This window comes from Abrus precatorius, unplaced genomic scaffold (genome assembly GCF_003935025.1).
Source record: "Abrus precatorius isolate BTA unplaced genomic scaffold, Abrus_2018 Scaffold9, whole genome shotgun sequence".
Lineage (NCBI taxonomy): Eukaryota > Viridiplantae > Streptophyta > Magnoliopsida > Fabales > Fabaceae > Abrus > Abrus precatorius.
The window spans coordinates 11,286,096-11,300,649 of record NW_020874439.1 but is presented as its reverse complement, the minus strand read 5'-3'; the positions used below and the strand labels follow the sequence as shown (position 1 = coordinate 11,300,649).

Sequence of the window (14,554 nt, the reverse complement as noted above, 5' to 3'; positions counted from 1 at the left end):
TGGATAAAACTTATTTGTTAATTTTTAGTCCTGTTTATTCTATTTACTAATTAAAATTAGAATTCTATTTAATAAAAATATATTTAATATTATCATAAATTATTGAAGTGAAATTTCAATCTTTATTGAAAACTAACATCTAAATTTTATCTAATTATTTTTTTGTGCGTAATCATTCTATTGGCTTTTTTTATGTTGATATCATTAATTTATTTCCCGAAGAACCCATTTGCGTATATACAGCAAAATCTCTTGTAGCGATTAATTTATTGCAACGTGTAACATCCTAACTAAGTCAATCCTTTAAAGAAATATTATATTGAGTGTATGTCTATTGATTTATGCAAAAGTTATTCGTGGGACTTTGGAAGGTACGCTTAGAGTTATTTGAATGTTGTACACCGAAAAGAAAAATGTTAGAATTTTTTTTTATATAGTTAACATGATTTGTAACCTTCAAATTGGGAAGACAACCCAATAATCAATTTAAATCGAGACTATGATTAGGTTAAAGTGAAAAATAGTTGTTTAAAACTTGAAGACGAAAGCAAATTATAAGAAAAGTTCAAACAAAAAGAACAATAAAAAAAGAAAAAAAAAACTCATATTTTCTCCCTATGATAAGTATAATGGAGATTCAAAGTACTATAGGCGAAGTTGTATATTTTCAAAGAGTAGAATATAATTAAGGCTGTTCATTATAAGAGGACATAATTTAGAGCTTTCAGACCTGATAAGAGGCATTTAACTTTTTGCAAAAGTCAATGCACCAAATACATCATGATGCAGTAAAATGGATGTCCTAGTTACTCAAGGGAAGGATGTCTGCTCTATTTTCAAAGTAGCATGTTTTAGTTAAAACCTAAAAAATCTATTCTATTTGACCAAAAGTACTCTTATTTTTTTATTTGTGTAATAAATATAAGCTTTATTTCTATTCATGTTATTGATTATAAATAGGATCACCATGTCCATAAGAGGCACCAACTTGAAACACCCTTGTCAACTCCCAACACACCTTTAATATTGATCCCAACATCTGTTCTTGACTTGATATTGTCAAACTAACAAAGTTTAACATGTTAGGTGTCGCATGAAAACAAATAACGAGTTTTCCTATCATCCTTCTCAGGGAATCCGATGCAACGTCTCAAACAAAGAACGACTTGTTGTAGATGATGCAATAGTAATGCAGGAAGAATTACAATGACTCGTATAGGGATATAGGGGTAAGTAAAACACAATTGAAGACTTGGAACCACCGCTAATTACTGAAATAACATTTACACCTTACCTAGCAAGATATCAACCACTTGCATTTTGAAAGTTTGATTGGTCAAGAAGCGCACAAGAACATGTGATGACTTTTTTGGATGATTTGGATATATACAAAAGTGACAAGGTGTTGCGATTGCAAGAGATAGTGCGAGCATTCATATAGTATGCTAAGTTGTATCTTTATTCTATTAAAATTTAAGAAGAAATGGTGGTAGAATTTTTGCAACTAATTTCTTGAGGAAGATGGCGCCTTACAATGTAAAGAGCCGCTCCTTGCACAAGTTAGATTTTTTTACAATGAGTAGGACACCATAATGCAATTTAAAAACTTTAAGGTAATGGGTACATTAGACCATCTCTTTATAAACTTCTAATTTACTCATATCTTATTTTATGTGAGACTTAATTTATACTTGATTTCAACACAAATATATCAACTATGAATAAAGGATAGAATAATTAAACAGTAACATAAGCAACCTCCATTGTAAAAAAAAAACTATGATGACCTAACATTTTGTGTCTTCCATAAAACAAACACTCGTAGCACAATGGACTGTTTTGACATCAGAAAGGTCTTCCAAGAGCAATTGAAAGAAGGAAAGATATTGTTACCAAATAAAGTGAAAGAGGAAGCTTCAACAAGTGCCCGTTCCTTAATCATGGAATAAATACAATTATAGCTAAGAGCCAAGAGCAAATACTAGAACATGAAAAATAAGTTAACGATTTAACAAAGTGATTAGTAAAGACGAAGATTTCATATACCTTTTGGGCAAATGAGACTAGATAATGGTGTTAAGGAAGAGGTAGTCAAAAGGCTTGAAGTGCTTGGAGCTCCTCTTGCATTACTGTCAAAATACATGGATTCCCACACAAAACGCATGACATGTGTAATGTAGATCGAAAGCACCGTAGGCCAAGTTGTATATTCCCAAAGAATAGTGTATAATCAAGATTGTTCGTCACAAGGGCACATAACTCAGAACTGAGAAGCGCCTAAATTTCTACAAAATTCAACGCACCAATTGTAGCAACATGCAACAAGATAGATGTATTAGTTGTCCAAAGAAAAATGTTTGCTTTACTCTCAGAGTAGCATGTTCTAGCTAAAGCTTGAAAAGCGTCACTCTTGTCTAACCAAAAGTGCTCTTATTTTGTAATTGTGTAATAAATATAAGCTTATTTTGTATTCATGTTATTGATTATAAATAGGGTTGCCATGTAATAAAAGTATCAAATTAACCAACAAACGATCTCACTTAATAATATTTGCTTTGCTCGTTTGTTCTAAATGTTTTGAGTGCCATATTTCTTCTTTCTCTATATTTCTTAAGCTTACGGTTCTTCTTATCCTTTCCATCCAATTTCATCCCAAAACACAGACTATACATTATAATAATATAATGTAATCTAGGTTATATACTCAAACGTTGAAATTAAACAACAACTTGTAATGAAGTGTCAAACATGTTCTAGTATTGACTAAAATAATTTTTGATAAAAAATTTAAATAACTCTCTTTAAACTTAAAAAAATTAAGTCTAAGAAGAAATCAAATAAGTTTTGAAAGTAAATAATATATTGGAAAGGGTTGAAATTGAATCATAACACTCTTGATGCATTCACTACATAGAATTTAAGTTTTGTTCAACAAAATTTCTTACAAAAATTACTAAAGATTTGAAAAAAAAAATTGTTATTTACAAATTTTGCTGCATATAATTTTTTCTACATTTAAAACCTTCTTTGATAATTTTTTTTCGTTACAATATTTTTATTATTTAATTTTTTCTGAAAGAGGAAAAATTATTCACAGGATGCATTCATTTAGATTTAAAGTCAAAGAAAAAAGGTATTTAAAAACTTAGGATATGTTTGATTTCTCTTTTAAAAACTGTTTTCAATTTTAACAATTTTTAAATTTAAATTATAATATGAATTTGTATTACAATTTACTTTTAAAAACTAAAAACAATTTTTAAAAATAAAACAAACGTGCTCTTACTTTCGCCTGAGAGTTTTTGTTTTTTATTCTTATATATCTCCAATTGCAATAAGTAAGACAAAGTCAAATATTTACTTTACATACAAGAGAGTTTATGGGATAAGTTAATTTTTAATATAGAGGTTAACTCAATTAAAATCCCACATGTAGTAAAGCAATTAACCATAACTATTATTAGTACATATGTAGTAATTTATTACTGAAAAAAAACATGAAAAGACCTTTAAATTTATGATACATGGTAGTAAACATTATTTATTTTCATGATGCACATTACATTAAAATTTAAAGATTAATATTTGTAAGCAATCTCTAATAGTTCGGAGCTAAGCTCTTTTGGATTGGAGAACATCACCATATGATCTGAATCCTCTACCATTTTCACCTCAGCATATGGACCTGTTTTCTCAATTACCCACTTTTGAAAATCCTCATTTAGCAAATTGTCTTTTTCACTGATGATGAAGACTTTAGGTACCCTTCCATTCTTCTTATTGGTAACTGCTGTTTGTTCTGCCAATAATTTAACATCATTTGCAAAGGGAGGTAAAGGTCTCACCAAAGATAAACCAAGCGTCAAATCCTGCATCAATAATTAGGTTTAATTTGGCTTCAATAATAAGTAAACCTGTTTGTCAATCCTGGAGGAACACTACACTGTACATATATACAAAGATAAAGTTTATAAGAATTATAATCTTTACCTAAGAAATTATGATGACCCTTGATACATGCTAACTCACAATTCTTCCTCTTTTAACTCATAAATTTTTATTTTTACATTTAAAACTAAATATGTATCTTCTTATGTGATTATATACACCATCCACAGTTAAAATTAAAATATGTACTATAGGAAAGCTATGGACAAAAATTAATTTGAAAATGTAATTACCTGAGGTGGTGATAATTGGTACAATCTGGATGTTAAGAATTCTACTCCAAGCGATGAGAGGATGGGAGAATTGTTGGTCCCATTAAGTATGAAATATTGAATGTCTAAAACGGAGCCCAATCTTCTTTGCTACACGATCGAAACAAAAATTTGATATGATAATTAAAGTGTTTTGCTATGTTTATACCATATAAAAAAGTAGTGCTTCAATGGATTCCAATGACAAAGAACAAAATGATATTCATGGAAGTCGTTTCAAGCAGTTTTGCGTGCTACATTCATTCATTCTAGCCACGGTTTCACCATCACAATTTAAATTAAATAGGGTTTAGATTAGTTTGCTCCCTTCCGGTTTGGATCGATATATCACCTTTTCATTAGAGGAGTTTTATTTATATATAATTTTAAATAAACAAGTATAATTAATTTTAAAAAAAATTAAAAACTAAATTGTAAATAATCCAACTTTAAAAAAGGTTAAAAGTACAGTTAAATCTCAAAGAAATTAATTTTTTAAAAATTTCTTTTAAAGTTTGTTTAAAACACATTTTGAAGAGTTTATATAAAATTTACAAAATAACTTATAACTTTTATAAGCTTCTTTTAACTTGTTAATTAATTTTTAAATACATTTTTATCATAATAAGCATTTTTAAAATTTATTCTAATAATTTTTATAACCAAATTATGACATGAAATTCTATATAAAAAATTATTAAATAAGTGTATAGTAAATTAAATTATTTATCTAAATATACCAAAATTAAACTAACTACTTTTCCAAACTAATTTGAAGCAAACATGCAGCTAGTAGGTATTGATTGTTAGATGCGAATATGTGACAAGTGAGAAAAATACCTCTTTAAGAAAAGCTTGGTAAGTGAGGTTTTGAGAGACAACAATCGCAGTGACAAAAACTGCAACAGAGATTTTCTGAGGGTATTTTTCCATAGCTATAGATAAAGATAGGCCACCAAGACTATGACCAACCAAAATCACCTTTTCATTTGGAGGAAGAGAGGCACTGAATTTCATCAAGGGTTCATGGTACTCTGAAATTGAATGAATCTCTTGCATTTGCTTCGGATTAATACCAGAAGCAGCCATGTCTAGAGTTGTGACATTATGACCGGCTAATTTCAGCTGATTAACCACTTTGTACCAACACCAAGCACCATGAATGGCTCCATGAACCAGCACAAAGTGCTTCCCATTAACACAATGGATCAGTGAGACAAAGAATAAGACAATGACAACCAAAGTGTGTCTCTCCCTTTTCAACATCTTCAAAATTTTGGCCTTCTCTTTCCTTAATTTGTTGATGGTTTTCTATAAATATTCTGAGTCTGTCCTCGTATTAATACATGTTTGTCATTTCCTTGGAATGTCAATTGTTTAATCATATAATATATATATATAAAGTAGGAATGATAAAATTCTCCATTTAAATATTTAACATAGTTGTATTTATTGAGATTCAAATTTGAAATTATTGATTAAATTGATACCACTCCTGCCAAATAATTCACCTATTCAATGTAATTATACATTTTTAAACTTCATAAATAATATTTGTTTACAATATTGTACTTAGGGAGAAGATCAAGTTACTTTTAAGAGTATAATCACTTAAAAAAGTTATATAATTTCTGAAAAAATTTACATGACTTTTATATTTTAATTTTTACAATTCATGATATAATTTGATAGTTGAAATTTATTCTCACTTTAAAAAATGTTCTCATTTGATACTTAAGAATATACTCTACCTTATTTTGTAATCGGAGTATTTTAGCATTATATGCAAAAATAAAGTAAAATTAAAGATATCATCTAAATACAATAACTATAATTAAGGGGCATTTCATTGAGACTTGGAATTTGTTTATGATTTAGATTTGACCCAACACCAACCAAGCTTAATTCAACTTTATAATATCCATTACATTGAAGGAAACAAAAATTTATATATGCAGCCAGATGGCTCATTAGACTTGGCAATATTAGAAGAAAAGCTAACCCACTGAATGTTCATATTAGGAAAATGGCAGTGACACATCACAATGATAAAATAGAGAATTAGGTAAGCTTTGACCAAAAAATATAATGAGAAAAACGTGAACCTATAGAAAAGAAAATACAGATAATAATATATTTTAATTAAAGTTTAATGATTGTGTTTAGGTGAAGAATCAATTTAGACTTATTGTTCGATTTATATTTTAGCATTTCATTTCATTTAGACTTTAGTGATAACAATTCAGTGTTAATGACTTAAGGTCTCAGGATGAGTTTGTAGCACAATTTTAATATCGGCTTAAGTATTTTAAACTTGAGTGGCATCTTGTGTTATCTTCATGCGTTCTCTAAGTATGTATTACTCATATTTAAATCTATTATTCAAACGTTATTTAAATAATATATGTCTTACTTTTAATGAATTTTTCACAAATTAATAAAATAAAATTACAAATTTAATATTAAAATTAAGTCGGAATTTTTTAACTTTAATTCTTAAGAAATTATTTTAAGAATGATCTTAAATAAAAATGTTTTTAGAAGTTAGTTTAATTTCTCGTTGTGTCATGCCACTTTTTTTTTTTTTAACTTATTTTTAAACTCAATGTTATTTTATTTTATTTTATTTTTTCATATTTTGTTAATTAAAAAAATTCATTTCTTTATTTCAATCTAATTAATATAGTAGAATATTTGTTATTTTTGAAATTTATATACAAAATTTAAAAATAATAATACTGTACATCTTTACTTTTTTATTTTTAAAAATTATCATAATTTAATAATACTCGTATATTGTATAATAATCTCACTAGTTCGTATTTAAATGTGAATTCCATTAATTGTATTACTAAAAATTAACATTTTCTATGATATTATATATAATTATTTTATTTCTTATTTATTTTGAATCTTTTTGTATAAATATATTTTAAAAGTATATCTCAGTTATAAAAACAAAAAAAAGACACTTAAATAGTGTCTCTCGAAATGGTAAAGAAAAAAATTATCATTATTGAATGCCCGGAATAATTAATCTACCGTATATATGTTGTAGTTAGCCATGTTCATATCCATTGATATATTATTTACTCAATATAAAATTATTTTTCATTAGCGAATCGGTTGTCACAATTTATACAAAGAACATTATATATTTAACATATCAATACCACATTTTAAAACACATAAAATAGTGTTCCCATTTATTAATAGTCAATTAGAAAATTTTATCATCCATTTTCTACATTTCCTCTCAAATTTTGAGATCTAATCTCTTATGCTAAACTCATTTTTAAAAGACTATATGCATAATTATTACTTGTACACAATATAAATCTTTTTCATTTTACCTGTTTTGAGGAAAAAAGTTAAAAAGATGATTTTAAATTGTGCAATTTATTTCTTTTATTTAAATGAATAATATAATAAGTAGATAATAATAAAAATGTTATAATGGAAATCAAATGCTAATTTGAATAAAAAAAAACTAAATAAACTTATTCTTTAATTGTCTTATAAAAGCGTTAGTGTGACATATATAAAAATCTGAAAGGTAATATTTGGGAATTTAAGATGTATTCAATGCACCGTAGTTTTCAAAATTGTTTTCATTCAATAAATTACTCTCTAATTTATTTTTATTTGCCCACTCATGAAGATAATACATGTACAAACTAAAAAATATGATTAATATTTTTATTTATAATTTTTAATATGACATTTATTATTATTATTATTATTATTCTCTTATTTACAATAAGTGTGTAAAATATTTAGAATTAATTTAAATATATTTTTAATCTTTATATTTTGATGATTTTGATTTTAATATTTTAATTTTTTAAATTAAACAATTTTGTTCTTTAGTGAGTAGTAATGATGTAATTAATAAAATATTTTTAATAAAAAAATAATATAAAGGTTATCATATATTAATTTTTTGTTGTGTCACGTTTGAAAAGAATAATCTTATAATTAATAAATTGGAAATAAATAAATAAATAACAATGGCCTACGTTTTCTGACAGGTTGATTCTTTTATATTAATTATAAACTGTCAGATAAGATATATAATTAAGGATATTTCAGTGTAGGATAGGTTTTTAAAATTTTTATTCAATTTTCTCCCATAGAAAAGTGTTTTATCTTTAAGGATAATGTAATAATCCTGTTACATAAACTACTAAAATTAATATAAAATACAATTTATTTTTATTTACTTTATTTATAGTATTTATCCCTAAAGCACATCCCTAGAAAAAAGAAACACTTTACTTATTTAATATTCACGAGAAAACTTTACTTGTGTCATCATTTATTTAAAAAATATTATATGGAAAATATTAAATTTTAAAACACGAAAGGTGATTGGTGTGCTCCCCACATGATTTTGTCGATTATAATATATTTATCCCTAAACGTCTTTCAAGGTCAGATTTAGAAAGGAAATTAATTGAAATAAATCTTAGTGTAAATATTTTTTATATATTCTTTTAATTATAAATGATTATATAGTTAAAAAGTAATAAATTTCACAATTATAAATTTTATAATATTAATTTTAAAAGTTATCTTTATAATATTTTTTTAAATTTATTAGTAGTGTAATTTTTTTATAATAATATTGTATTAAAATTAAACTCTTTAAAAATATATGAAGAATGAATAAAATGTAAACACGGAAATAACGTGTAAGATATGTTATCTTGAATATGATCTCTTTATATGTCTTTGGTTGACCAACTAATAAAATATAAATGTAACTGATATTAAAATTAAAGATGAAAAACTAATAGAAAAAGTAATAAATAAAATAAATATGTTATTTAAATATTTAAAATAATTTAATTTCTATTTATAAAGTATTAAACCTTTTTCAACTCTACTTAGAAATTGTTTAAAAAATTCATGTTTAAATTCTAAGTATATAAAAAAATATATTACATGGATATGAATAAATTCTAAGCTTGCACCCGTACCTGTAAATAAGAAGTAACATATTTTTAAAAAAACTTAAAAGTGAATAATATTTTTTAAATAATTAAGAACATTTAATAATAAATCAAAAATATTATTTTTATTTATTAAGTTATATCCACTAAAGGCATCCAATAACAAAACTAAAAAGTAACATGGTATTGCTCCATGCTAGTGCCAGTTACTTTGAAATAAGGTTTATAATGATTTTACTGTGAATTTTTATAACAATTTATTTATTTATTTCATCACATTTCACATGTTATATTTTTTTTTTAATATTTTTTTAAGTTGTAAAAATAATTATAAAAATTTTGTGAAGAAATAGCGTTTCTCCTGAAATAAGGTTTCAGAATTGTGTGTAAAAAATAAGACTGCGATTCCTCTACTGAAATGAAATAAATCAGGTTTTGATGGAAGTAAATAAATTTTAAAAACGTCTAATAGTTATAACTATAAACAACATTGAAATAAATAAATTAATAAAATAAAATAAAAAATGTATTAATATTTAATATTCTTTCATAAAAGCTTATATATATATATATAACACAATAATTTGCAAATAAAATAGAGTATAAAATATTTTAAAAATATATTTCATAAATTAAACTCATGAATTATTCATATTTTATAAATATTCAAAATACGACTTGACAAAGTTGTTTAGCGTACATAATGTCATATGAATTATCTTTAATGCAGTAGAGTGCATGTTTATTTATGCAAAAAATTATCTTTACAATTTTGAAAGATAATCTTAATTTTTTTCCCAATGTAGTATACCAGGAAACAAAGATTGGAATGTCCACTAATTAAATCATGATTTGTCATCGACCAGTTACAGATTATATACATTGTAGCCATTTTTCTATTATGTAAACTCTTATATTATTGATTTTTGGTTTTTTGTTTTACTTTGTTCTAATCTTTTTTTCTTCTTTTAATAATTGTGAGCATCACTTTAAAATTAAGTTTAAATAGTGATTATTTTTTGTAACAAGTAGTTGAATTTTGTTTTATGGACCACGATACTAATATTTATTGTTTATTACTTGATATGGTTCGTTACATTTGTGAATTTTATTCTTTATTAACTAGCTGTTAAAAAATTTATTTAATTTGTCCAAGTTTTCCTTATTAAAAGAACATTTTCTTAAAATTATGTACGATCCAGTCTTTCAACTATGTACTAAAAATAATATTATAAAATATTGTTAAGGGTTTAGTTGTTTTAAAGTATCTTTGTAAGTGTTCTTTGAGCTTTTAAGACATGTACCTTGTTGTCTGTAGGACCCAACACACCTAAACTTTCATGTATATAAAAAAAAAGGAATCAATTGCTAACATTCCACTTGCAATTGTTCTTACAATGAAAATTTGACATCTAATACAATTAAAAATTCAAACCTTGTATATAAAACATAACAAGACTTAATTAAAGTCCATATTCTGGTGTTTTAACACTGAAAAGAATAATAAACATGAAAATATTAACATATATAATAAGCATTTTATGTTTTTATGATGCACGGTACATTAACATTTAAAGATTAATATTTGTAGGCAATCTCTAATAGTTCAAAGCTAAGTTCCTTTGGTTTGGAGAACATCACCATATGATCTGAACCCTTTACCACTTTCACCTCAGCATATGGACCTGTTTTCTCAATTATCCACTTTTGAAAATCTTCATTTAGCAAATCGTCTTTGTCACCGATGATGTAGACTTTAGATACCCTTCCATTCTTCTTGTTGGTAACTGCTGTTTGTTTTGACAATAATTTAAGATTACTTGTAAAAGGAGGTAAGGGTCTCACCAGAGATACAGCAAGCGTCAAATCCTGCGTTTAATTGTTTCAGTAATAAGTATAATACATTTTGAATCCTGGGAAACACTGTTGTACATATATTCATAGTAAAGTTTTAAAAAAATTAAAACAAGTGCATATGTTAACCAACTTATCGTTGGTTAGTTTTTTCACATTATATTTTCTATTTAGTGTTGGACTAAAGAGGAAAAATGTATGAGAAGATAATTTTTATACTTAAGCCTAGGCTGGACCTGAGAGTGACTCTCTATTTATAGAGTGACCTTAACTTATCTTAAAACAATTTCTCTATTATAATACTAAATGCATTATGGTAACATATTAAGAATTATTATCCCCAATTAAGGGACCATGACCCTTAATATATGCTAATTCACAACCCTTTTTCTTTGTAATTCCTGTAAATTTTTTAAGTATTATTTCTAACATTTAAATCTAAATATATATATCATTTGTGTGATTATATATGCCATGTTGAATTAAAATCAAAATATATAGTATAGGAAAGCTGTGGATTGAAATTCATTTGAAAATATAATTACCTCAGGTGGTGATAATTGGCAAAATCTGGATGCTAAGAATTCGACTCCAAGTGATGAGAGGATGGGAGCATTGTTGGCCCCATTCGATATGAAATATTGTTTGCTGAAAATGGAGCCCAATCTTCTCGTTTGCTACACAATTGAAACAAAAATTCCTCAAAAATTCACCAGCACAATTTAAATTAAATAGGGTTAAAGTTAGTTTGCTAATGTATTCAAAATTAAACTAATCAACTGCTTGTCCAAAGCTACAAGCTTGCACCTAATGTGTATACTAATTGGCTGTAAATATGTGACTAGTGAGAAAAATACCTCTTTAAGAAAAGCTGGGTAATTAAGGTTTTGAGAGACAACGGTTGCAGTGACAAAAACTGCAACAGAGATTTTCTGAGGGTACTTTTCCATAGCAATAGACACAGATAGCCCACCAAGACTATGACCCACCAAAATCACCTTTTCCTTTGGAGGAAGAGAGCCAATGAATTTCATCAAGGGTTCATGGTACTCTGAAACCGAATGAATCTCTTGCACTTGCTTTGGATTGATGCCAGAAGCAGCCATGTCTAGAGTTGTGACATTATGACCAGCTAATTTAAGCTGATTAGCCACCTTGTACCAACACCATGCACCATGAAGGGCTCCATGGACCAGCACAAAGTGCTTCCCATTAACACAATGGATCAGTGAGACAAAGAATAAGACAAGGACCACCAAAGTGTGCCTCTCCCTTTTCTGCATCTTCAAAATTTTGGCCTTCTCTTTCCTTAATTTGTTGATGGTTTTTGCTATAAATATTCTTTCTTAGTCTTTTTATACACGTATACTTAATTAAATACGTTGTTTTCCCCTACAATAATTAATTGTTTATTTATATATTTATTGACTGCATAAATAATTTCATTCCTATATATATAATATAATGTAATGTAATAGAATATACCCTGTGCAGCACGGGATGAAAAAAAAAAAAAACAAAAGTAGGTACCTATATATAACTAGCTCATGATGAAAGTCAAGCCATACAAAGCTAATTTAAAAATCATCATCTTGAATAATGCCTCAACTTAATAAATTTGAGTAAAGTGCACTCATTTCTGACAAGGTTTGTCAGAACAATATCCAGTAAATTCTTAAAATCTACACATAATCCCACACTTACTCTGTGCCAACGTTAACTCTAGTGTTAGATTAACCAGATAATAATCATAAATGGCTATTGGTTACCTTACTAACTCAAACCCACTGTAAATATTACCCCTTCCATCGTTCATGGATAGGACAGCAATTTGAACAATGTGTTCATGAGAAAAAAAACTTATAATATAATGTTATTATTAACTGACCATTATGAATTATATACTGTTGGGAAGCCAATGACAAAATTTTGTTACTGACTCTTGATGCACCCTATATATATTATTTGAACAAAGAGCAGGGAGGCATGAAAACTTACGCTACCAAGCATGAGGAAGAAGAAATAGCAAAAAAAAATAGAACTGCAGAAAATTTGTGATATATTTTTGTCTACCATTAACCCCATGCGAATAATTTTAACCCAATATTAGTGATTTAAGATCTAATGAGCTCGTAGAACAATTTTGGTATCAGCCCAAGTATTTTAAGCTTGAGTGGGATGTTATATTTGAATCATGATGCATACACCTCTCATCTACCCCTTAGGCCACAGATTATATTGTATAAAATGCTTTTTAATGAAGCACTACTTTAGCAAAGTTTAAGTACTTCTTCGTTTATACAGAAGCACTTTTACAATACAGATTTTCACATGCAACAAGAGCATGCCCTTTAACGAAGAGGAACTCACTTTTTAAATTAGCACTATGAAAACCACAAAAACAGGTTAATGGGAGTGTGAGAACGGGCAGGGAATAAAGTTAAACCTCATGACTTGAATCGTGGTTGCGGCAATGAGTTTTGTTCTGACATAAGATGAATTTTTGAAAGATGAAAGTAGGTTTCTGAATCGTGGTTCCAGCGATGATTTGTTGTAACACAAGACTTTTGAAAAACAAGTTATCCTAGTTGTTGGAAACTTATAATCTAATTTATATCAGACTTTGGTTACTTTCAAAGTTATTTATTAAATAAATAGAGTTTCTTTCTTTAATGACACAAGTTTTACTTTAAATTGTTTTAAAAATAAACTTCATCATTCTATTTGGATAAAAATGAAAATAAAGGAAAAGAAATTAGAGAGAATAAAATAAAGAGAGAATGATATTCCTGATAGAACTATAGACCATCTGGTCCTCTATATGCAGTAGTTCTAAGTTAGTTATTTTGGATAATACTTTTTGTTAATTTTTAGTCCTGTTTATTCTATTTATTAATTAAAATTAGAATTCTATTAATAAAAATATATATTTAATATTATTATAAATCATTGAAGTGAAATTTTAATCTTTATCAAGAAACATCTAAATCTTATCTTCTTCTTTTTCTTGGGTGTAATCATTCGATTGGCTTTCTTTTACATTCATATCATTAATTTGTTTCCCGAAGAACCCATTTGCATACAACAAAACCTATTGTAGCGATTAATTTATAGCAATGTGTAAAATTCCTACAAAGTCATAATTTTAAAGAAATATTATATTGAATGTGTGTCTGTTGATTTATGCAAAAGTTATTCGTGGGACTCTGGAAGGTACGCTTCGAGTTATTTGAATATTGCAAACCAAAAAGAAAAGGTTAGAATTTTTTATAGTTAACATGATTTGTAATCTGTATACAGACTAGACATTGTAATAATATAACGTATACTAAAACGTTGAAGTTAAACTACAGCTTGTAATGAAGTGTCTAACGCGTTCTAGTATTGACCAAAATAATTTCTGGTAAAAATAATTTAAAAAACCCTCTTGAAACTTAAAGAAATCAGGTTAGATGTGGAAGTAAATAGTATATTGGAAAGGGTTAAAATTGAATCATAACACTCTTTATGCGTTCACTACTACAAGTCAAGTTTTGTTCTACGGAA

The 14,554-nt window shown here is 26.7% G+C and overlaps 2 protein-coding genes across 2 annotated transcripts; both read right to left on the bottom strand.

The window, feature by feature from the left end:
- Positions 1-3,578: 3,578 nt before the first annotated feature.
- LOC113851516 (probable esterase PIR7A) lies at positions 3,579-5,465 on the bottom strand. The gene is made up of 3 exons (XM_027482024.1): positions 5,040-5,465; positions 4,182-4,310; positions 3,579-3,869 (listed from the first exon to the last, which is right to left on the bottom strand). Exons 1-3 carry the CDS (start codon positions 5,463-5,465, stop codon positions 3,579-3,581), a joined length of 846 nt encoding a protein of 281 aa, XP_027337825.1.
- A 5,267-nt stretch (positions 5,466-10,732) lies between these two features.
- On the bottom strand, positions 10,733-12,291 carry LOC113851478 (salicylic acid-binding protein 2-like). Its single transcript, XM_027481975.1, has 3 exons — positions 11,866-12,291; positions 11,554-11,685; positions 10,733-11,023 (listed from the first exon to the last, which is right to left on the bottom strand). The coding sequence occupies exons 1-3, from the start codon at positions 12,289-12,291 to the stop codon at positions 10,733-10,735; spliced, it is 849 nt and encodes a 282-aa protein (XP_027337776.1).
- Positions 12,292-14,554: the final 2,263 nt, after the last annotated feature.

Coding starts and splice junctions, on each gene's coding strand:
- LOC113851516 (XM_027482024.1), bottom strand. CDS start 5,465: ATGTTGAAAAGGGAGAGACACACTTTGGTTGTCATTGTCTTATTCTTT. Junction 4,311..5,039: donor ACCAAGCTTTTCTTAAAGAG/GTATTTTTCTCA, acceptor TCGATCGTGTAG/CAAAGAAGATTGGGCTCCGT. Junction 3,870..4,181: donor ACCAATTATCACCACCTCAG/GTAATTACATTT, acceptor TTATTGATGCAG/GATTTGACGCTTGGTTTATC.
- LOC113851478 (XM_027481975.1), bottom strand. CDS start 12,291: ATGCAGAAAAGGGAGAGGCACACTTTGGTGGTCCTTGTCTTATTCTTT. Junction 11,686..11,865: donor ACCCAGCTTTTCTTAAAGAG/GTATTTTTCTCA, acceptor TCAATTGTGTAG/CAAACGAGAAGATTGGGCTC. Junction 11,024..11,553: donor GCCAATTATCACCACCTGAG/GTAATTATATTT, acceptor AATTAAACGCAG/GATTTGACGCTTGCTGTATC.